The 24,942-nt window shown below is 40.8% G+C and overlaps 1 protein-coding gene across 13 annotated transcripts in view; it reads left to right on the top strand.

Moving 5' to 3' along the window:
- The window catches only part of LOC137421571 (adhesion G protein-coupled receptor L2), a 638,565-nt gene that overhangs the window by 133,000 nt on the left and 480,623 nt on the right, over window positions 1–24,942 (top strand). For all 13 annotated transcript variants that reach the window (XM_068107767.2, XM_078771230.1, XM_068107766.2 and 10 more), the window contains exons 2-3: window positions 21,591–21,695; window positions 21,863–22,341. In XM_068107767.2, coding sequence (XP_067963868.2) covers window positions 22,260–22,341 — 82 coding nt within the window. In that variant the 5' untranslated portion in view covers window positions 21,591–21,695; window positions 21,863–22,259. The remainder of the gene's footprint in view (window positions 1–21,590; window positions 21,696–21,862; window positions 22,342–24,942) is intronic.

Raw genomic sequence — 24,942 nt, 5'->3', positions numbered from 1 at the left:
GGAATAGGGAGAGATGGGGGGGAGGGGGGGGGGGAACCCCTCTCCACACCCCACCGATGGTATATTTGTGTGAAGAAGAACCATTACAGTTGTATTTGTGTTGTCAATCCTACTTGGTGGGAAGGCTTTATCTTGTATGTGCGTGAGACCAAATGTTATGAGCTACAGGTATGTTCAGCTAGGCTGTATCTACTCACTTAGACTGCCTCTTTTTATGATTACATCTCCCTTAATCAACTTTTCCCCACCACACACTCAATCCCCACTGGGTTGCTTGAGGCCTGCACCGTCAGCGTGAAGCCAGTTGAACATGGTTGCTCCACACAGAGGGAGTTTCACCATATGAGGCCTTACCGGTGACTGCCCTGTGCACATCTATATATCTTTAAACGTGCGTGAGGGAGTGCAGAGACAATAGTAGTTGGAGTTTGAGACAAGGAGTGAGAGAAGACAGAAAGACGATGAAATTGGAGAATGGCAAGAGAGAAGTAAAAGTTAAGAGGAAGCATGTGTGTGGTGCCAGGGTTGTTAGTTATGGAACAGCAAGAGCGAAGAGAATAGATGCTGAGAAAAAAACGAGGTGCAAACAGGTGTCAGACAGCGTCATCCTGCTTATGTGATTCCAGCATCCTGGTCATGCACCTCCTGCCTGCGTGCATGACAACGGCAGGCTGCATGTCTTGCCGCTAAGCCAGACCAATTATCCTGCCATACCATAGCCCCCTTGCTGCCTGCTCCCACTCACCCCACTTGAAGTCTCTTTGCCGATCTGGAAATGATTAGATTCCAGTCTGATAAATCGAACATGTCCTTCAATCGTGGAAAATCTCACAGTCTGCTACAATAGCTATTGCTATAGATGGCAAGGCCAAGCGATTCGTGGTAGACGCTTCGGAGGAGTTCCATCTCGGGTCGCGCAACCTTGCTGACATGGATGCGGTGGGGCATCTGAAATACCTATATCACCCTATGTCACCCCATGTCGCCCTATATCTCCAGAATGAGTCAAATGAACCCACCTATTTCCTTGGTTATCCACTAGAAGAGACACAGTCTCTTGAATTTGTAGTCTTCACGATCAGTCATGACCTTTCCAGAGCTGACTTCATAGCAAAGCTGACCTAAAAAGCCAGCCACAGAGTCAACTCACAGTCTACGAGGCCTTCGTCCATAGCTCAATGAAGTACTGATCTCCACTATGAGCCTGCGCCCTGGCATCACATCTGTTGCTCCTGGATTCTGTGTGATATAAAGCTATCAAAATCATTGGAATCTTCTGTGATGAGGCCAGAGCACAGGTTTTGTTGCTCTCACACTGCAGGTAGGTCGGTGATCTGTCTATTTTCTACCATCTATTCTCCGATATTGCTCCATCTGCGCTCTCAGTCCTCTGACCCTGGAGGAGGAAAGAATATGTGGAAGAATAAGTGCAATGGGAGGGGAGGAGGAAACAGAGGGTGAACAAGCTGCTGACAGGTGCAAGCTCTCAATCACAGAAGTGGAATGGAAATAACGGGAAAGAAACAGACGTGGAAGAAAAAAACGAAGAGGAGTGTGATGGAGCAGGGGGAAACCCAATAACCTGGAAGCTCAGAAAGAGGTGGGCCTGGTAAGGGTTAATGAGGTAGAAAATATTGATAATGGGTATGGATGGAGGATGACCTGAGATGGTGGTGAACAGCTGTCTTGAATCCCTGGAGAGAAGACTGGGATTGAACAGACTGAGGAAGTTGGTTCACAGACAAGAGAGAAAAAGGAGGAACGAATGAGTGGAGGAGAGCAATGAAACAGGCTAATACAAAGACACTGCTTGTTAATGCCCTATTTAAGGCAACCTGGAGATTCCACATACTAGAACAAACGAAGTAATTTTGGTGCTCTGCTTGAAAGCAGATTCAGTGCTGCCAAAGTAGCCTCACACAAATGATTGCACTGGGTGGTTTGCCGTTGCCTTCATATTGACGATATACTAGACCTGCATGTCTTCTATTTTGGGGGCCAGTTTGGGTGATTGTTTGATTCTTGCTTAGTCTCCGAGATCTGATTGGACCGAGCGCATCCATGACACCCTCGCTTCTACAATACAGTAATACCTCGCTTAACGCTGTCGCGTATTATGCTGATTCATTATAGAGCTCTTTGCTGGGAGGAAGTTTTTACGAAAATAAAGATGAAGAAAATCCATAACACTCAGTGCCATTGGTTTGTACGTACCCGCCGCCATTTGCTTGTCCTGTATACACACATTCTCACTCAATCAGCGTTGTTTACTCCACATTTTTTTTGCAGCAGGATGAGCCTCCTCCCACCTCATCTCTTACCACTGCTATGTAGGAGGTGTAAGAGCAGAGTATGAGTGACAGCAATCATTCTATTCATTGATGTTTGTACACATTTTATATTTGTTAATACTTACTGATGTTATTATAATAAAAATAATTCTTTTCATTTCTAAAATAATATGTTTACCACCTGCATTTTTAGTGCTATTACCACCACCTCAATGAAACCCTCGAAAACTGCTCACGCTTAAGAAATAATGTTGTCAGGAACGCATCTCCATCTAAACAATGGTATAATGACCCCTTTTAGCGCATTTTCGATCAGCGCTCTCTTTTCCAGGAACACATCCTGAGCGCTAAGCAACGTATTACTGTACGGCACTCCTTTATCCAATGGTGTTCTTCAGCTTGATCAATTGCTGATTGTTTATTTTAGCTCACCTGGACTTTAGTCCGGTGAGCTTATGCAATCGAGCGAGCAGTGTCCGTAGGTAAGTCAGACAGTGAGTGAGTGAGTGTGAAAACTTCAGTCATTATTGCTTGAACCAAACACACAATATTCATGAAACTAGGCCACAAGCTTCATATCTGATGCTTAACAAATGATTGGTGCTGATGTATTGACACCATCAAAATATGTGCTCATTAATGGGTTGAAATCAGGCCTAAAACGCTTAATATTCCTGCCCTAAATTACAAGGGGGCATTGCATCCGCAGCACAGCCATGCCCTCGGTCAGAAACATGACCTGTAACCTGTAAAACATGACCTGTAAACATGTCGCTGTAATCAGCATCGAGAGGCCTTCCATTCAACCAATCACTTGACCAGATTCTGCATATGAGCAAAATTTGGATTCTTTATGATGTCATTGACTTGCTCCTGATCTAGGTTAGCTTCAGAACCTGTGGTCCTATTTTTTATTATTCTTGTGGTTGCCCATTGTAATTCATTCACAAATGACATATGAACATATGAATATGATATGTGAATATGAACCTGAGTGTGTAATTTTTTTTATATATTGTGGGAGCTGCAGCGCATAAAGCAACCACACTACAAGATACCAAGCAGTGTAACCTGGTGTCAAGGAATATCTGAGAAGACCAGACCACTTGTAACTCAGTTTCGGCAGGAAATTGTAATTTGTTCAGTGTTTCGGCGATACCTCACTTATTCATCATGAAAGACACCATGTGATATTTAATGTCCACCAGCTAATGATAGCAGATCCATCATACAGCTTAACGTTCATCCGAGGGATGGTGCACTCATTGATGCAAACTGCAAAGCACCACGTTGACAGTTTATAGTTGGGCAGAAAATCAAACCTCGACTAGACGGCTCGTCGGTAAGTGCACCGACTTCCTCTGCATCATAACTGGCGGACTCATTTTCAATCATGCTGAAATATGTACAAGGACATCAAGACAGAACAGTACACTCCACCCATCTTCCCTCGACCAGCCCCACTTTCCTTTCTTCCCAGCATATGAAAAGCAGCCTCACCACATCCAAGCAGAGCTGCCAGTACAGGGACAGTTCATCTTCCCATCCATCTCATGAGTGCAGTCATCTCACATTTTTGTTAATTTTGATTGCAGGGATTATATTGCCATGATTCAATCACAATTCCGAACTTAGATCGAACATTAAAGAGTGACCAGCAGATTTTTTAAATTTATTTTTTGTATACAGAATCGAGGCTCGTGAAAGAGCTAACATTTATCACACAAACAAATCAAACAGACGAACAAACAAAGTATATAAAAAGGGGAGCGGTAGACAAGATGGGGAGAGAAGGGGAAGCACATAAACACAACATTTGAGAGCAGAGACATCGGGAATGTGTGGGAGGGAGAGGGCTTGGGGGGAGGCGGCGTGGGAAGGGGGATGGGGGGTGGGAGAAGTATAAACACAAGGACACCAAGGGCTTCCAGGAAAGAAGTTGGTATTTCAAAAAAGTGGATTTGGGGTGAAATTAGCGGGGGTAGAAAAGATCAAGGTTTTGGATGGGGGAAGATAAGAGATGGTGGTGAACAGCTGTTTTAAAGACCTGGAGGGAGGAGTGGGATTGAAGAGAGTGAGGGAGTTTGTTCCAGAGGCGGGAGAAAAGAGGAATGAAGGAGTGAAGGTGAGCAGAGAGTCTTGATTTTGGCAGTTTAACCATAAGAGGGTTGGAGGCAGATGTTGTGCGACCTGTAGGAATATTTGCAGGACAGAGCACAGAGGGAGCTGGAGGAGCAAGGCCGGAGAGGAGTCGGTAGAAGACAGAAAGACCACCAAACCTGCCTGCGGTGAGTAAGTGAAAGGCCCTCGGAGGTAGCTTCATCGCAGGAGATTCCAATGATTCTGAACGCTTTGGTTTCAACAGCGTGAAGACGAGCTAGGTGTGAGGCAGGAGCACCAGCCCAGAGGGGAGAGCAGTATTCGAGATCACGTCTGGTTTGTGAGAAGCAACCTGTATGGAGAGATCAGTTAAGTTTGAACGAAGGCCCCGGATGTTTGAGGTCCATACCGTTAATGAAGAGGAAGGGGGAGCATCGGATACAGAACGGGGGGGGGGGGGGGGGTAGGGTAAGATGTGGAAGAGGTAGGGAGAGCTGTTGAAGGTGGGTCAGAGATAATTTAGAGATGAATGTTGCAGCAAAGTCAAAAGTTTCAAACAACAGAGAAACCCATGTATATGCCAATAGTCACGACTGTGAGCAGAAGAGCTATTGGTAGCATGACTGTTATGGAGCATAAAATCGCCTTTGTGTGGCTACCACAAATAAATTCACCGTTAATAATCACCATCAGAGGAGTCTGTTGGGGATTTGTGAAGTCAGGCCTGAAAAATCTTCGGGAGAGCTCCACCCCTTAATGATTTGTCTGGGCTTGATTTCCAAGAGATTGAAACTAGGCTACAAATGCTCGTTTCTCAAACATACACTGCATGGTTTATAGGAAACGAGAATAACATAAAGATGGAGATGATGATTTGACAGGATAGCTCAGAGGTAGTGTACTAGCTGCGTTTGAGCTGCCTTTTCTGGTATTGATTCCAAACCGTGATATAGACTGTCATCCTTGTACTCACAGGTGTTGCATCAACAAGAATACCATTGACTATCACATGGTGCACGTGCTGGTGGTCATTAAATATTCCACAGGACTTTGTAAAAAGAGGAGGCCATTGTGTGACAGCACGCTTGCCAGATTTCAAATTCCTTTTGCCTTAACCTATGTAGACAATATCAGCAACACAATCACACCTCAGTAGTAAAGCAATAATCAACCAGAAGATGAAATTAATGATCGATTCTATTAATGTGTACTCCATGACATAGCAACCATTAATATCTCAACTACCCTCCTTTTTTTACCATCAACAACGACATGTATAAACGAGAACAGCACTCGGTAGAGGGCATTGTTAAGCCTCCACTGGGCTTAACAGCTTATGTTTTGTATCCCACTAATAGGCCGGATCTGGATCTGGACTCCAAAATCTAATTGCCTAACCAACTCATCCACCAAGTTTCGTCTGAATCCGTCCGCAACTTTTTAAAATATGCTATGTATCGTTTTGGCCTCATTTCTCAATGATGAAGAATCACTTTAAAAATTAAAAATTCTCGTATCTGTATCCGGATTCGGATCTTCACGATAAATCGAGCAAATTCTTCCTTGCCACACAACCGACCTGTCTTCCAAGTTTCGTCCGAATGCGTCGATAACTTTTTGAGATGTCATGCTATATATTGCTTTTGACCTCATCTCTCAATGGTGAAGAATCACTAAAAAAAATACAGCATCCGGATCGTCACCAAAATCTAACCATTTTGTCCTCGTCAAACACCCAACCTATCCACCAAATTTCATCTAAATCTGTCCCCAATCTTTTGAGATAACCTGTTCACAGACAGACAGATAAACAGAAATACAAACAGGGGTGAAAAAAAATAACCTCCGTCCATCTTCTGTGGTAGGGGTAATGATACGGAGATAGCATTCAGGCGCATTTTGATCTAATCCTATGGAGAACATTTTCCATTACAACGATTTTATTGTTGATTAGCGGAATGGCAAGTATTTTGACCTTTTAATGGTTCGGTAGGACAGTGTGTGCTGTGTCCTAAACTGCACGCTCTTGGATGCCTCACGCACATTGGACAAGGGTACTATGTTTGTCTGGGTGTCTTGAACTTTCACGCTGGTTTGATTTGGTGCTTTGCGTACTCTGGTCCAAGCACGACCTAAAATGTCGGAATTTCCTTCAGGCTCTGCTTGCTGGTGTTTTGATTTCTGGCTTTCTTCTTTCATATTTAAATGAATTGTCCTTTAAGAAAAGGATTAGGTCTTCTCTTGCTTTTCTCTGTTAATTACTTGATTCTTATGACCTTTCAGTGACTTGGTACCTTTTTGGTTACCTGTTGTGATTCGCTTACTGCTTATGACTATTGTTATGACTTTCAGGTGTGATATTGTCATCGGTCAGATTCAAAACTGGCAAAATAGGTTACCGGTTGTTTATAGTGGTTGTGGTTGCCACATTTTATCATTTTAGTGTTTTAATTGGTTGTGGCTGCCACATTTTAGTGCATCCTTCTGTACAATATGCTAGATTCAGACCCTGAAAATAGGTTACCTGTTGTTTTTAGTGGTTGTGGTTGCCACATTTTATCATTTTAGTGTTTTAATTGGTTGTGGTTGTGACATTTTAGTGCATCCTTCTGTACAATATGCTAGATTCAGACCCTAAAAATAGGTTACCTGTTGTTTTTAGTGGTTGTGGTTGCCACATTTGATCATTTTAGTGTTTTAATTGGTTGTGGTTGCCACATTTTAGTGCATCCTTCTGTACAATATGCTGGATTCAGACCCTGAAAATAGGTTACCGGTTGTTTTTAGTGGTTGTGGTTGCCACATTTTATCATTTTAGTGTTTTAATTGGTTGTGGTTGCCACATTTTAGTGCATCCTTCTGTACAATATGCTAGATTCAGACCCTGAAAGTAGGTTACCGGTTGTTTTTAGTGGTTGTAGTTGCCACATTTTATCATTTTAGTGTTTAATTGGTTGTGGCTGCCACATTTTACTGCATCCTTCTGTACAATATGCTGGATTCAGACCCTGAAAATAGTTTACCGGTTGTTTTTAGTGGTTGTGGTTGCCACATTTGATCATTTTAGTGTTTTAATTGGTTGTGGCTGCCACATTTTAGTGCATCCTTCTGTACAATATGCTGGATTCAGACCCTGAAAATAGGTTACCGGTTGTTTTTAGTGGTTGTGGTTGCCACATTTGATCATTTTAGTATTTTAATTGGTTGTAGCTGCCACATTTTAGTGCATCCTTCTGTACAATATGCTGGATTCAGACCCTGAAAATAAGTTACCGTTTTTTTTTAGTGGTTGTGGTTGCCACATTTTATCATTTTAGTGTTTTAATTGGTTGTGGTTGCTACATTTTAGTGCATCCTTCTGTACAATATGCTAGATTTAGACCCTGAAAATAGGTTACCGGTTGTTTTTAGTGGTTGTGGTTGCCACATTTTATCATTTTAGTGTTTTAATTGGTTGTGGTTGCCACATTTTAGTGCATCCTTCTGTACAATATGCTGGATTCAGACCCTAAAAATAGGTTACCTGTTGTTTTTAGTGGTTGTGGTTGCCACATTTGATCATTTTAGTGTTTTAATTGGTTGTGGCTGCCACATTTTAGTGCATCCTGTACAATATGCTACATTCAGACCCTGAAAATAGGTTACCAGTTGTTTTTAGTGGTTGTGATTGCCACATTTGATCATTTTAGTGTTTTAATTGGTTGTGGCTGCCACATTTTAGTGCATCCTTTTGTACAATATGCTAGATTCAGACCCTGAAAATCGGTTACCGGTTGTTTTTAGTGGTTGTAGTTGCCACATTTTATCATTTTAGTGTTTTAATTGGTTGTGGCTGCCACATTTTACTGCATCCTTCTGTACAATATGCTGGATTCAGACCCTGAAAATAGTTTACCGGTTGTTTTTAGTGGTTGTGGTTGCCACATTTGATCATTTTAGTGTTTTAATTGGTTGTGGCTGCCACATTTTAGTGCATCCTTCTGTACAATATGCTGGATTCAGACCCTGAAAATAGGTTACCGGTTGTTTTTAGTGGTTGTGGTTGCCACATTTGATCATTTTAGTATTTTAATTGGTTGTAGCTGCCACATTTTAGTGCATCCTTCTGTACAATATGCTGGATTCAGACCCTGAAAATAAGTTACCGTTTTTTTTTAGTGGTTGTGGTCGCCACATTTGATCATTTTAGTATTTTAATTGGTTGTGGCTGCCACATTTTAGTGCATCCTTCTGTACAATATGCTGGATTCAGACCCTGAAAATATGTTACCAGTTGTTTTTAGTGGTTGTGGTTGCCACATTTTATCATTTTAGTATTTTAATTGGTTGTGGTTGCCACATTTTAGTGCATCCTTCTGTACAATATGCTGGATCCAGACCCTGAAAATAGGTTACCGGTTGTTTTTAGTGGTTGTGGTTGCCACATTTTATCATTTTAGTATTTTAATTGGTTGTGGTTGTGACATTTTAGTGCATCCTTCTGTACAATATGCTAGATTCAGACCCTGAAAATAGGTTACCGGTTGTTTTTAGTGGTTGTGGTTGCCACATTTTATCATTTCAGTATTTTAATTGGTTGTGGTTGCCACATTTTAGTGCATCCTTCTGTACAATATGCTGGATTCAGACCCTGAAAATAGGTTACCGGTTGTTTTTAGTGGTTGTGATTGCCACATTTTATCATTTTAGTATTTTAATTGGTTGTGGTTGTGACATTTTAGTGCATCCTTCTGTACAATATGCGAGATTCAGACCCTGAAAATAGGTTACCGGTTGTTTTTAGTGGTTGTGGTTGCCACATTTTATCATTTTAGTATTTTAATTGGTTGTGGTTGTGACATTTTAGTGCATCCTTCTGTACAATATGCTAGATTCAGACCCTGAAAATAGGTTACCGGTTGTTTTTAGTGGTTGTGGTTGCCACATTTTATCATTTTAGTATTTTAATTGGTTGTGGCTGCCACATTTTAGTGCATCCTTCTGTACAATATGCTAGATTCAGACCCTGAAAATAGGTTACCGGTTGTTTTTAGTGGTTGTGGGTGCTACATTTTATCATTTTAGTATTTTAATTGGTTGTGGTTGCCACATTTTAGTGCATCCTTCTGTACAATATGCTGGATTCAGACCCTAAAAATAGGTTACCTGTTGTTTTTAGTTGTTGTGGTTGCCACATTTTATCATTTTAGTGTTTTAATTGGTTGTGGCTGCCACATTTTAGTGCATCCTTCTGTACAATATGCTAGATTCAGACTCTAAAAATAGGTTACCTGTTGTTTTTAGTGGTTGTGGTTGCCACATTTTATCATTTTAGTGTTTTAATTGGTTGTGGCTGCCACATTTTAGTGCATCCTTCTGTACAATATGCTAGATTCAGACCCTAAAAATAGGTTACCGGTTGTTTTTAGTGGTTGTGGTTGCCACATTTTATCATTTTAGTGTTTTAATTGGTTGTGGCTGCCACATTTTAGTGCATCCTTCTGTACAATATGCTAGATTCAGACCCTAAAAATAGGTTAACTGTTGTTTTTAGTGGTTGTGGTTGCCACATTTTATCATTTTAGTGTTTTAATTGGTTGTGGCTGCCACATTTTAGTGCATCCTTCTGTACAATATGCTGGATTCAGACCCTGAAAATAGGTTACCGGTTGTTTTTAGTGGTTGTGGTTGCCACATTTTATCATTTTAGTATTTTAATTGGTTGTGGTTGCGGCATTTTAGTGCACCCTTCTGTACAATACGCTAGATTCAGAACCTGAAAATAGGTTACCGGTTGTTTTTAGTGGTTGTGGTTGCCACATTTTATCATTTTAGTGTTTTAATTGGTTGTGGTTGCCACATTTTAGTGCATCCTTCTGTACAATATGCTGGATTCAGACCCTGAAAATAGGTTAACTGTTGTTTTTAGTGGTTGTGGTTGCCACATTTTATCATGTTAGTGTTTTAATTGGTTGTGGTTGCCACATTTTAGTGCATCCTTCTGTACAATATGCTAGATTCAGGCGCTGAAAATAGGTTAACTGTTGTTTTTAGTGGTTGTGGTTGCCACATTTTATCATTTTAGTATTTTAATTGGTTGTGGTTGCCACATTTTAGTGCATCCTTCTGTACAATATGCTAGATTCAGACCCTGAAAATAGGTTAACTGTTGTTTTTAGTGGTTGTGGTTGCCACATTTTATCATTTTAGTATTTTAATTGGTTGTGGTTGCCACATTTTAGTGCATCCTTCTGTACAATATGCTAGATTCAGACCCTGAAAATAGGTTACCGGTTGTTTTTAGTGGTTGTGGTTGCCACATTTTATCATTTTAGTATTTTAATTGGTTGTGGTTGCCACATTTTAGTGCATCCTTCTGTACAATATGCTAGATTCAGACCCTAAAAATAGGTTAACTGTTGTTTTTAGTGGTTGTGGTTGCCACATTTTATCATTTTAGTATTTTAATTGGTTGTGGTTGCCACATTTTAGTGCACCCTTCTGTACAATACGCTAGATTCAGACCCTAAAAATAGGTTACCGGTTGTTTTTAGTGGTTGTGGTTGCCACATTTTATCATTTTAGTGTTTTAATTGGTTGTGGCTGCCACATTTTAGTGCATCCTTCTGTACAATATGCTAGATACAGACCCTGAAAATAGGTTACCGGTTGTTTTTAGTGGTTGTGGTTGCCACATTTTATCATTTTAGTGTTTTAATTGGTTGTGGTTGCCACATTTTAGTGCATCCTTCTGTACAATATGCTAGATTCAGACCCTGAAAATAGGTTACCTGTTGTTTTTAGTGGTTGTGGTTGCCACATTTTATCATTTTAGTGTTTTAATTGGTTGTGGTTGCCACATTTTAGTGCATCCTTCTGTACAATATGCTGGATTCAGACCCTGAAAATAGGTTACCGGTTGTTTTTAGTGGTTGTGGTTGCCACATTTTATCATTTTAGTGTTTTAATTGGTTGTGGCTGCCACATTTTAGTGCATCCTTCTGTACAATATGCTGGATTCAGACCCTGAAAATAGGTTACCGGTTGTTTTTAGTGGTTGTGGTTGCCACATTTTATCATTTTAGTGTTTTAATTGGTTGTGGTTGCCACATTTTAGTGCATCCTTCTGTACAATATGCTAGATTCAGACCCTGAAAATAGGTTAACTGTTGTTTTTAGTGGTTGTGGTTGCCACATTTTATCATTTTAGTATTTAATTGGTTGTGGCTGCCACATTTTAGTGTTTTAATTGGTTGTGGTTGCCACATTTTAGTGCATCCTTCTGTACAATATGCTGGATTCAGACCCTGAAAATAGGTTACCGGTTGTTTTTAGTGGTTGTGGTTGCCACATTTTAGTGCATCCTTCTGTACAATATGCTGGATTCAGACCCTGAATTCAAACTTGTTCCAAAACCACAAAAGTGCCTCTAGAGGAGCTGAACCATCTCCCACTATCCCTCCCTCACGCCTCGTAGCTCCTGCTCTAAAATGGCTCCAATAACACAGCCGCGAAATGGCTCTCGTCTCAGAGGCAACATTGTGCCCCATAAATCGACGGCCCCTCGCTGCCTGCTTGCTCTGACTCCAGCATCGCCTTCGTGATCGATGACTTTGATTACCGCTCCATTACAGCGTCTATTAATAATAACAGAGAGCTAGGCTAACCCTCGGCATTGCTGCTGGCTGTGGGACGGCAGTGGTATTCAGCAGAGAGAATAGAAAAGCAAGGAAGGATAAGAAATGAATGAGGTGTGAAGAGGGAATAAAAGAGGGAAGAGGAAATGAAGGATAAGGGGCGATATTAAAGAGGGAAAAAGGGGGAAAAATTGGAAATCTCATTAAGGGAGAAAGTGAATGGAATTGCAAAGAGAGAGGAATGGAATGAAAAGAATAATGAAGTGTTTCTGGTGAAAAAGAGGGTAATAAAGGAAATGCAGGGATGAAGTGAATATGCAGAAATGAAGGAGGAAGTGAAGAAGGTGCCAGAAAAGTGTTTGGGTTAATATTTTAGACGTGCAAAAAAACGTGTATGTCGTCAGCGTGTAATGGCACCAACCTAAATCAACAAGCTATCTGAACTGCTGTTTCAGCCTCAACGCCTGTTCGACAAGACAAAACAGAGAAACGGAGACAGAGCACGAGGTCGGTCACAGACTGAGTTCACTTTGCTTTTTACGAGCGGCGTGGTGCTCTGTTGGTCGTAAATTAATTTCCCCGATGATCGGAGTTTAACATGGGAGGGCGATTGGGAAGAGAGCAGTCTGTGAAGAATGAGTAAGGCTGGGGAAGATGGGTTGGGTGGAAGAGTGGGAGTGTACATCATGGTTTCGGTCAGCCACTCGCACATCAAGCCCCAACCCAACTAGAGCACCGAATACATGGTCCCCCAGGTCTTATAAACATTTAAAATCTCGTTCTAGTTTGCTTCTCTCTTGCTGTTTTTAATAGTGGGATAAGCAAGAATTTAGTGATTGCACAGTAATTTTGCAAAAAATTATATATTTTGCGATGCCGCTTGAAAGTTCGGCCATCTTAGCTCGATAGGATAGCCTCACTCATGTGAAAACCAAATGTTTTACATATACTTACAATCTTACCTCTAAAATTTCACAGTGGTTATGTTTGTTTTGGTATTCCAGCCAGCAAAATCCACTAGAAGTGACGAGTGTCACTGAGGATGGGCGGTGTTCACATTGGGAAAGAATCTTCACTGGACTAATGATACTTCTTTGCTCCAACGAAGGGTTAACACCCAAAACGTCAGCTGCCCTTTGCGTCCCCAGCCGGCTAGCATACTTCGATGAATGTTTTGTTCATTCCTTCAAATAATATATACTACTACGACATATATAAATAACTTTGTGAAAAATAATATTGTAAGCGGAGATAGGCGAGGTAAATTGAGAAAAGGAAAGATATGAGAGTTGGAGTGGGAAAAGTAAACAATACTTTGGTTCAAGGAGATAATAGAAAGGAAGGAGAATGTGTTGGAGTTAGGAGGAAGGAATAGGCGATCAAAAACTACAATGGGACTACTCGTACATACATAATGTGTGTTTATGTACCATATTCACTGCAGATACAGAGCTGACAGGATCGCCTGGAGGTACACACACTCACCTCTAACCTGTCTATAGCCTGGGTTCAAATCCAGACTCAGCTATAAGCTCTCATACAGTTGTTTCAAGGGCCGGGTAAGTCAACAATGTGTGTGCCTGCCCGTTAAACCGCTTGCTGACATTAGTTGCTGGATGTTAAAGATCCTACGGTGTCCTTCGCGAAGAGTAGGCGAGCTATCGCTGGCCCCATTAACAAATTACAAGTTCCTGCCCTAACATACAGAGGACATTGCATCAGCCTCACAACCACACCCTCAGACAATGACGCTACCCCCACAGACTAGTGCTGCATATAAAACAATAAGAAGACTACATAATGATTTGACACTAATAATAGTGTTCATATTTTTTGCAAAGTAAATCGTTCCATAATTCTCACTTTAACAAAATAACCAGTTCTGATAACCTTAGCTTCATCACTTTGTGCATCTGGTCTGGTGGATTATCATTTGTTGCACATCACAAAAAAAAAATCGCATAGACATGGATTTTAATGGTATTTGTACTTTCTGGAAACTTGAGCTGCTGGAATGTGAGATGAGATGAAATATTAGATTTACTGCTTTACTGGACCTCAGACCTGTTTACCACAAGTAATTGTGGGATACAGCCAAGGTCAGTTTATTTCAATGTGGTGGATGTTAAGCTTGTTTTAAATGAGTGCGATGCCAATGGTGCTATTTTACCATGTTCATTGATTGCCAAAAAACAGCCAGATGATCTGCAAAGATGGTTGTGAATGTTCCATTTGGCTCTCACTTCCAAAGCACACATGATGATGTCAAAAGCCAATTCTATTAAAGGTCTTGGGAAAATATTACTTTAATAAGGTTATTGAAAGCTATCACAGTGCAATGAAAACAAGTGACATATATCCGCATAGGTACAATATTAACTAGAAAGAGCAATTAGAGATTGCAGACCCTCGCCAGTACGTGTTTTCAGTGGTTTTTAAGGCTTTTGTGTTGAAACAAATATGGCGGCCGAACCACGTGACCGACGATGTCATCATTTCTTTTTCTCCACCAATTTATCCCGAGATGACGCACAAGAAATTTCATCTTGATCGGATGTAGTTTTGTTCTTGTCGAATTATGACGTCATAATGGAGGCACCTATGACATCATCACTAACATATTGTATTCCCCATGGAGGAGAGTTCTTTACAATGAGCCGTCAATTTATTCTATGCAGCGCTTTCGGAGATATAGAGGTGCAAAGTTTTTCGTTTTTTCCAAGATGGCGCCCGTACCACGTGATCTATGACAGTATAATTATCATTAAACAATAATTATACAGGTGGAGTTGCACCTATGGTAAAAATTTCCTGTCAATCGGACCAACGCTTGCAGAGAAAATCATATTTATTCTGTGCGGACAAACAAACAAATGAAAAATCACTCATAGAGCGACACTTGGGAAAAGAGAACAAAGTATAATGGGACTCAGTAGAGCATCCTTTTCACCTCAAAAATAATTGGTGGTTGAATTATGTGACCTGATATGCAAATCCTATTCAAATTTCAAGTAAATCAAATGTAAATTGAGGATTTTAGCAATTTGAAATGGTTGTTGACCATTGGCCTATGTTGACCTTTTGGCCAATGCTGATCTCAAAAATAGTTGGTGGTTGAAATCAGTTCGCTGATATGAAAATCCTATTAAAATTTCAAGTCAATCGGATGAAAATTGACGATTTTAGAACGATGAAAAAAGTGGCTGACCTTTGGCCTATGTTTATCTCAAAAATAGTTGGTGGTTGAATTCAGTTAACTGATATGAAAATCCTATTCAAATTTCAAGTCAATCGGATGAAAATTGAGGCTTTTAGAAATTCGAAAAAAATGTGGTTGACCTTTGGCCGATGTTTACCTTTGGCCGATGTTGACCTTTGGCTGATGTTGACCTTGTGACCTATGTTGACCTTTGGCCTATGTTGACCTTGTGACCTATGCTGACCTCAAAAATAGTTGTTGGTTGAATTCAGTGAACTGAATGAAAATCCTATTCAAATTTCAAGTCAATCGGATGAAAATTGAGGATTTGGGCCAGATCGGGATTCGGACTTGAACCAAAATCTAATGTATTGTTCCTGTCACCTACCCAACTAATTCACGAAGGTTTGTCATAATCCGTCCACAACTTTTTGAAATATATATCGTTATTGGTCCTATCACTTTAAAATAATTAAAAAGTCTCTGATCCAGATCAGGATTCGGATCTTCATCAATATCGAATTGATTCGTCCTTGTCACACCCCCAACCTCTCCACCAAGTTTTGTCTGAATCCGTCCAAAACTTTTTGAGATATCCTATTTACAGACAGACAGATAGACAGACAAACACAGATAAACCTTAGGTGGGTGGTAAAATTTTATTGAATATTACACATTTTATCCAGGAATTCAAGTCTGAATTGCACTTTTTGTTTCACTAAAATGAACACTGCATGACGTCCGTTGAAACAAGCATTACCAAACTATACCCAGAGCTCGATGCTGTTGTTTATTTATTAAAAGTGAAAAAAATTATTTAATTATAGTTCTTTACACTAAAAAAGCTGCTGCCATATTCTTGAGATGTTTGAGGAACAGTGAGTGACCTGAGATACATTGACAGTATATCCCTGACATCAACAAACAGTGTGTGCGAGAAAGAGGGATGGAGAGGGAGGGAGAATGAGAGAGAACGAGAGAGAGAATGAGAGAGAGAACAAGAGAACGACAACGAAAGCATGAACCTGCAGAATGTTTTTGTGATTAATGAATCATTTTAATAACAGGTATTGCAGTTCATAAAAGCAGTAAATTACAGAGTGTGTAGGTAGTTTACTACCACAAGGGTAAAGGGATATAAATGCTCATGTCACAGACAGACAAAAAAGGTCAGGAGCTAAAGTAGAACATCACTGTTAGGAATGGGGCTTGGCATGTGGTGGCTGTGAGCAGACTTTTTTAAGGCTTTGAAGAGTGATCCTGGGATGGAGGCAATGTAAAAAGACGAGAAGCATCTTGAAGAGACTCCAGAACCACTACTTTTCCTGTCGTTTGTAATTTCCTTTAGTGCCTGGAATTTGTTTTATTCATTCATTTTGAAGATAAATGGAGAGCAAGGTGGGGCAAGATTTCCTCTCCCCCACCCTCACCTCATTTTACCTCCTCAGTGGCCTGGTTATTTGATCTTGTGCACCAGAGGCACTCTGCCTACTGGTGTAATTAGCAATATATATATATATATATATATATCTATATATATATATATATATATATACATACATACATACATACATACATATATATATATGTATATATATATATATATATATATATATATATATATATATATATATATATATATATATATATATATATATATACATACAGTATATACATTTACAAATATATTTTTATTTTAACAGTTTTCTGGAAGAAATGGTTTTATGGTGCGTTATTTGAAAAAAGTGCAAGGGTGCCATTATATTTGGCCATGACTATGTCGGGAATTTGACACATCGTCACTCCATTTTAAATACAACAAGTCAGGAGACGACGATGGTTCACGAGCGAGTGGTATTCAATGACAAAAGGGCGGACTATAACCGAAACAGGCCCGGACAGGCCAGGCCCGGAAATTTCAAAACGAAGGTTGCTGACCTTGAAATGAGATAGAAAATAATGTATAATCAGTTATGAGGTTAGTTAACTAATACCGAAAATTCGGTGAAAAAAGAAATGGGGGGAAAAAAAAAATTAAAAATGGAGCTCCGTGGGGCTAGCTAGACACATGACATTGGCCTAACCAAATATCGAAACCCCTGTCAGATTCCACCAAACCCCTCGGAGAAGATGTAGCTGGAACTCGATTACCCCCTAAAAAGACATCTTTTTCGGGCATTGCTCCGCCCACAATGGGCACAATACGCCCACTCTCGGCAGGGCACAACTAGATCATGATATCAACCTCCCACCCAAGTTTCATCAAGATCGGATGATATCATCGGGTAGTTATGCTGTGGACAGACAGACACACACAGACAGACGCACACACATGACGAATATAGTGGTCACTTGATAACTCGTGAACCAATTAATAGACTTTTGAATCAGCCTGTGTGGAAGTTGTGGCACTTTCATTGACAATGAGGTTGAATACCAAATTCTAATGTATAATATTATTATTATATCACATAGACTTTGATTGTGGCTTCGTTTGCTCTAAGGCAATGCACATTCTTTCATTGAGTAGTTTCCTGCTGCGATGTAGTATGTTTCATGTACTTTCATGTATTTGTGCATTCGAGCTTGGAATTTTTTTCTGTCTAATGGGCTTTATATTTCAAATGCTTTCTTTTGTGGCATGGACTGCGAATATAAATATTTTTTTCAAGTTTGATTGGATTAGTTTTACTTGCTCGAGTAAATATAGCTATTACAGACTTGGCATTTAATATGGAATTTTTTTTCTTGACTTGGGTTTACTTTCTTAACTCAGTATATCAATCTGGTGAGTTTCTTTTACACTTTGGTGATTTATTTGTTAAAAGAACCAGGTCACTGATTGTCTGTCGCAGCAAGAAGTCAACAACAGGATTATATCACCGGTGGCATGGCAAAATGTACGGACAGGTGCATTTGACAATTGGCTTCACAGTCGGGTATACAAGGGTTGTTGCGTTCTGTATTAGTGGAAAACAACTGCTGCACGTCTCCAAAAGTTATTGCCGCTTCCTCTGGAGATGGTCCGTCAACTCGACAATGCTGTTTGTCATGGAGTGGTGGCTTTACGAAATTACGGCATGAAACAGCGTGCTATTGCTCAGCAGTATGGCATCACTCAAGGTCAGGTGTCAAAGATCCTGAAACGAAATTCTCAGAGGGGTGTCCCTACTCCAATACCGAGGCCAGGACGTCCCCGCAGAACCACAACGAGGGATGATCGCCAGCTGCACCGGTTAGTCCGCAATGGCCGTACCAAGTCAGCTAATCGGCTTAGGGCTGAGTGGCAGCAACTGACAAATGTGGCTGTATCCAGAAGGCTAGTCAACCAACGACTGGTTCAAGCAGACTATCGTGCCAGGCGTCCCCTGAGAAAGCCACGCCTGACCAGACAACACCGCCAGCGCCAATTGCAGTCGGCCAGAGAGCACCGTCAATGGCAGCCAGGACACTGGAATCACGTGATCTTCAGTGACGAGTCTAGATTTCTGGTCTATCGTCAAGATGGCCGCGTCCGAGTGCGCAGACAAGTGCATGAAGCCTACAACAAAGATTGTATAGTACCAAGAGTCCAAGCTGGAGGTGGTGGGGTGACCGTTTGGGCTGCTTTTCATGCAGGGGGCAAAACTGACCTGGTTGTTCTGAATGGAAACCTGAACCAGTTCAAGTACAGGGTCATTCTTTGAAGAAACATTGCTTCCATTTGCTCATGCAGCCTTTCGAGGAAACTTTGTCTTCCAAGATGACAATGCACGGCCTCATTGTGCTCGCATGATCCAGCACTTTCTTGCTGACCGTGGTGTAGAGCATATGGAGTGGCCTGCCATGTCCCCGGATATGAATCCGATAGAGAACGTGTGGGCAGAATTAACGCGTCAAATCGACCATTTGGACCAGCAGCCGACCTCTGTGCGTGTATTGCAGCAGGCTATTGTCACTGCATGGCAAGCGATTCCTGTCCAAACCTTGGCAAATCTCGTGAACAGCATGCCTCAACGTGTACGTGCTCTCCTGAATGCTCGTGGGGGTTACACGAAGTACTGAACTGTAATTTTACTGTCCGTAATCCCAGTCGTAATTTAACTTTTGTTTTTATAAAAAAAATTTTGGGCTAATGTGCAAAATAAAGAGATACTTCTGGAAAACGTACAGAAGTTTAACACAGTACTGTCCATGAATTGAGTTCGATATCAGTTTACATCACTTTCAAGGATCAATTTATTTGTTTCGAAATGTCAAATGTGGTTTTTGTTTCTTTTAAAGGTCACATTAACAAAATCTAGAATAATTTCAACATAATTCCAATGAACTTTTGGTTCGAAGACATCTTGAAAACTAAGTTCACCCCGACAAAAAAAATATTCCATATTAAATGCCAAGTCTGTAAGAGAAGAAACTTCCTTTCCTTCCTTTCTCCTTCTTTCCTTCATAAACGTTTTGCTTCTGCACTCATGAATTCAAACAGTCGACTGTTTGCAAACGATACTGTAGAATCTTAAGCATATTTAAGCAAGTGCAAGCAAATAGGACAATGTTTAATTTTTGAAATTGATGATTGGATACTGAAGAAATTTGAGCATTATGAAGTTTCAAGGTTGAAGTAAGTTTGTTTGTTTTTTCATGCAAGTTTGGAAAGGCCAAACCAGTTGGTGAGCTTTTTTTCAGATTATTCAGTGTATCCATTCAATGAAAGAATAATAAGGCAATGAATTAATATTAGCAACATGAATTATGATTGATAATATGGAGATCTTAGCTGCTATCTTTAGAATGACCTATCCCAAATAGCCCACCAGAGCTGCCAACGCCATCTTGATATTGACCCAATCAAATTCCGACACTGTCGACGAAATGCCAACGGTTCCGGACTAATACCGCTGACCTTCTGGACTTGGATGTGATCCTGATGAAAATTTCACGTATTTTTCACCTCACCCCTTATCATTGTGTGAGATAATTAGGTGATTGAGGTGTATTAACAAAAAGGATGGCCTAAAGGTATGTGCACTCGCCTCTCAGCCGTCTCGCCTGGGTTTGAATCCCGACCCAGCTATAAACTGTTCCATAGGCAGGGTGATTCATTAATGCGTGTGCCAATCCTGAGATGGACGTTAGACTGGGCATCCCATCTGCCGGCATTAGTTGGTGGACGTTAAAGATCCTCCAGTGTCCTTCGTGAAGATAGGCTAGCTATTGCCGGCACCCTGGTCAAATTACAAAATCCTGCTCAAACTACCGCTGGGACACAGACGGCAAACGGCCCAGCATGTTCCCAGACCAAGAAACTGCTTTGGCAGAACCAACATTCTGTATCACAGAGAATGGTACATTGGTTGGAACTAAAAGTAGTGGAATTTTATCCACCAACCTTTTGCAAGCTGGGTACCTTATTAAAAAGAGTTTTTGAGAGGGAGAATTGCAAAAACTGGATATTCCTTATCCATCTTGCAAAATCATATAGCCTGGTGTTGGCTTAGCGGTTAGGGTGCCGGCTTGGGATCCTAGGATCCTGGGTTCGAATCCCGGTCAATCGCTGAATTAACGCCAGGGGGGTTGACTCAGCCTGTCATCCTTCCGAGGTCGGCAAATTGAGTACCAGTTCACTGGTAATTCCTTGTGTTGCAAGTGGCAACTAACAGGGTTGGCGGCAGGAAGGGCATCCGGCTGTAAAACATTGCTTCAAAAAGGGGACCACGGTGCCCGAAAAAGGCCAACCCCCGCCTTGCGGGGAAAAATGGCCTCGAAAGGCGTTTCCATCTTGCAAAATCACTCGCCAGTACCTTTGGACTGGTTAATACACTTGAATATTTCACAGATGATTAAGCTCCAAGAGCATCACTGAAAATGGATACTTGTGTCAGTTAATGTTACAAACATACATTTCAGTAAAGGGTTTATTTATCGGTGTTACATTTGAAGCGATTAATCTGCTCCTGGCAAAGTATTCGCGAGCATTTTGTATGGTGGCATGTATTGATAACAGAAATGTAGCAGGCGTTAGCAGTACGTAGAGCTTTGGTCCAAGTACGTTTCATTTAGATTTGCTTTACAAAGACCAATTGAACAATTTGAATCCCATGAATATCTGCACTGCTTCGGAGCGGTGAGCTGCATTGTTTTTGCCAAAATTCTTGTGAGTGGGTCCTTCATTCCCAATGAGTGCTGCTGTGAAAAGAGTGAAATGTGAAAAAGCCTTGCAATTATGACTGGGAATCGCTACACTTGCCAAATATGTGCAAGTATCTGGTACACTGAGGAGCGTTCATGGCTGGCTGGGTCACTCGTTCTGATGAATGTGTTTAGCTAGCAGTCCTCTTTGATGATGCTTTTGTGAAGCTTTGATGATGAAATGCCATAAATGTTCATGTTGACTGTTGTCCACAGGTAGCAAGATGGAGGAGCGATGGGAACCCGTAGGATACTCGGCAGAAACTGTACGATGCCGATAGTGCCCAATAACCTTCATTAAATCGGCACCAAGTAATCTCGGTAAGCGTGTTCCAGGTTCAACCTTATGGTTCATGGTGCCTTGTTTGTGAGCTTAAATCCTCGGTTTATTGGTCTACCTCAACAAATGCAATTCATCAAGTGCATCGTAAATCTAGAATGGGGAAAGCCGCTCACTCTAACAATCCCTCGATGTTTTCTATCCACAGGAAAAGCGAGGTGAGCCAAGCAGCAAAGTTCAGCTGTAAGCATTTCTGAAGATCTATGCTAAAGAAAGACAACAAGCAGTGAGAATCACTGGGGAACAGCAACGAGAATCAAAGGACCCCTCGGGGGCACCTGGCTGCGGTGAGGACTGCTGGAAAGCAGATCGAAGCATCAGAGATTTCTGGAGTGCAGCTGGAAACAAAAACAAAACCAAGGAGCACAAAGGAGAACTGGAGAAAGGGAAGAACTAGTATAGGGTCCTGGAAGGTAACAAGAGGTTGTTCAACTCGTGTGCACATTCGAAGAGCATTAAAGCAAGTTCGAGAAAGTGGAGGAGGGGTGAGGATTGGTGAGGAGGGGAACGGATGCTCCCAGCTCAGTCACAGTCGGCATTCCACCATGCTTCACGTCACCCCCATGCCTCACGTCCAGCTTCTGCTTTTGCTGTTTCTTACCTGCAAAGTACTTTCCCCAGCAGAAGGTGAGTTTCATCACTTCCTTTTAAATGTCATGATAGACATCCTTCAATTAAATGAAAAAATATTGAGCATAAACCCAATAAAGCAAAAGTAAATGTTTCACAAAAAAGAATGGAATTCATGGAAAATCGAGAAAGGAAAGTATGTCATTGGTGCTTTCTACTTGTGTCACAAAAGTAAATGGTGTCCGTTGCTGACGACAATGACTGTGTCACATCATGATTCTGTAACTGTTGCATTGCATTATTTGTGTGTTATTTAAATGGTTAATTTTTTTTAATTTGAAACATCTAAGATGAAGTTATGAATGAATGTTTAAACATCACATGTATCATAATGATCAGAATTTTTTTATAGTGATCTAAGGGTTATGTCAGCCATCTTGTACATAAATTGCATGTAGGACAAGGACATGAGAACACAAGGTTGTACTTCCACATCAATCGCAAGGACGTTAGTAGACGATGAAAAATCAATGTACTAAGTGGGATTTCAACCTGGAATATCAGCATCACGAGACATCATGGGTTGAGAGGTGAACAATAATCCAGTGTGGTCACTGTTTTAGATAATAACCAGGTCATGAACGAGTTATTCCACACAAACTCCACCAAAAAATGGTAAGTGCTTTGTTTGAAAGTGCTCTGTTTGCTCAGCCACCAAGTACACTTCAATAGACCTTTTCACCACCAGAGACCAGCATTTGCTGTCTTGGCAAAAAGCCATAAGTACAACTCAATGCTGTTCCAGGTGTGCCTATATCCTCCATTTGCAGTTGAACTTCTCGTGTTCAGCCGTTATTCCTTAGTTGGTAACGTTGCATACTGGCTAGTTAACCAAGTGCAGGTTGCCAAGTTTCTGATTCAGGGGTATTTCTCAAATTTTCATGAATTGCCATCAGACCAACGTCATCATACTAGAACGGCACTCGGTAGAGCACATAGCTCCACCAGGTTGAACAGTTGACGTTTTGTATCCCACTGATAGGCCAGATCTGCATCCAGACCTTAACCAAAGTCTAACCTGCTTGTTCTTTTCACCAACCCAACCTGTCCACCAAGCTTTGTCCGAATCCATATATATATATATATATTTTAGATATCACGCTCACAAGCAGACTGACAAACAAGAAACATAATTTCACAAATGGGCCATTTGATTATAATGGGGTAAATTGTTGTCATGGAAACTGTTGACATGTCAAAAAGGCTAAATCGATTGTTCTGATTTTTGGTGAACCAGGTCTGTGACCCAATATCCAAATCCTTCAAATTTTAAATCATTCAGATGAAAATTGATGATTTTATGCAACCTTGACCCTTGGAACCGTGAGTTAGACACCTTTAGACCATTATAGACCCACTATAGATTATTTGGACCACTTAGACTCTTTAGACGTTTACACTCCTAAGACCCGTTAGACCCCTTTTACACGCACACCACACAAACATCTATGAAGTCTTCTTGCAATATACAGCCTAATAGCGTGGATCGGCTCGCTATGCTCGCCTCACCACACATCGCCGCAGAGGTACGGGCTTGTTCAAACTGAGGATAATGACCTGACTGAACTTGAGTTGCTGTGTTGTCATGATTTACACCAATCATAATAGAAACATTGGTTTTGTTCAAATTTATTTGTAATATTGTTTATATTATTTATTTGTAATTTATTTGTAATCAAAAAAGGTCCAAGTGGTGCAAAGCTCTAAATGGTCAAGGGTCCAAGCTGTCTAATCTGTCTGAAGGGTCTAAGTAGTCGAAATGGTGGTAAGGTCTAAGGGAAGGGGTCGAAAGGGACTTATGGGTCTTATGAGTCTTCAGGGTCTTTACAAGGGGTATACAGATCTGAAGGGTATAAAAGGTCGAAAGTGTGAAGGGATCTAAAGGTGTCGAAAGTATTGTAAGGGTCTTAAAGGTAAAAGTGTTCTTAAGGATCTTGGTGTCTAATGGGTCTACTGGGTCTAAGGGGTCTTATGGGTCCATGGGCTTTCAGCATCTTGGGAGTCTTACGGGTCTAAAGGATCTTTTTGATATTTTGGGTCTTCAGGGTCTTTAATGGTCTTCAGAGTATTTAAGGGTCTTTGGAGTATTTGGGTCTTTTGTGTGTATGGGTCGTTACTGGTCTTCGGTGTCTTTTGGGTCTTCGGTGTCTTCTGGGTATTTAGGTCTTCGGGGTCTTTTGGGTTCTCTGGGTCCATTGGGTCCTCTGGATCTTTGGGGTTTTTAGGGCTTTTGGTGGTCCTAAGGGTGTTGGAGGACATAAAGGGTCTTCAAATCCAAAGGGTTCTCAGCATTCTAAAGGGCCGAAAGGTATATACCAATTTTACGTAATTAATAGACAGGATGCAACAGACGTTCAAACTGTACGTAATTAATAGACATATAGTCACACTGCTTCATGAATGGCTTCACGGATGGACAGATGGTTTCACCGATTGAAGGCTTCAAGGCCCAATTTTTTCGGTTTTATAACATATGTATATATATATATATATATATATATATATATATATATATATATATGTATATATATATATATATATATATATATATATATATATATATATATATATATATATATATATATATATATATATATA

This window comes from Myxine glutinosa, chromosome 2 (genome assembly GCF_964187855.1).
Source record: "Myxine glutinosa chromosome 2, kmMyxGlut1.1, whole genome shotgun sequence".
Classification (NCBI taxonomy): domain Eukaryota; kingdom Metazoa; phylum Chordata; class Myxini; order Myxiniformes; family Myxinidae; genus Myxine; species Myxine glutinosa.
This window is presented reverse-complemented; position numbering and strand designations above follow the sequence as displayed.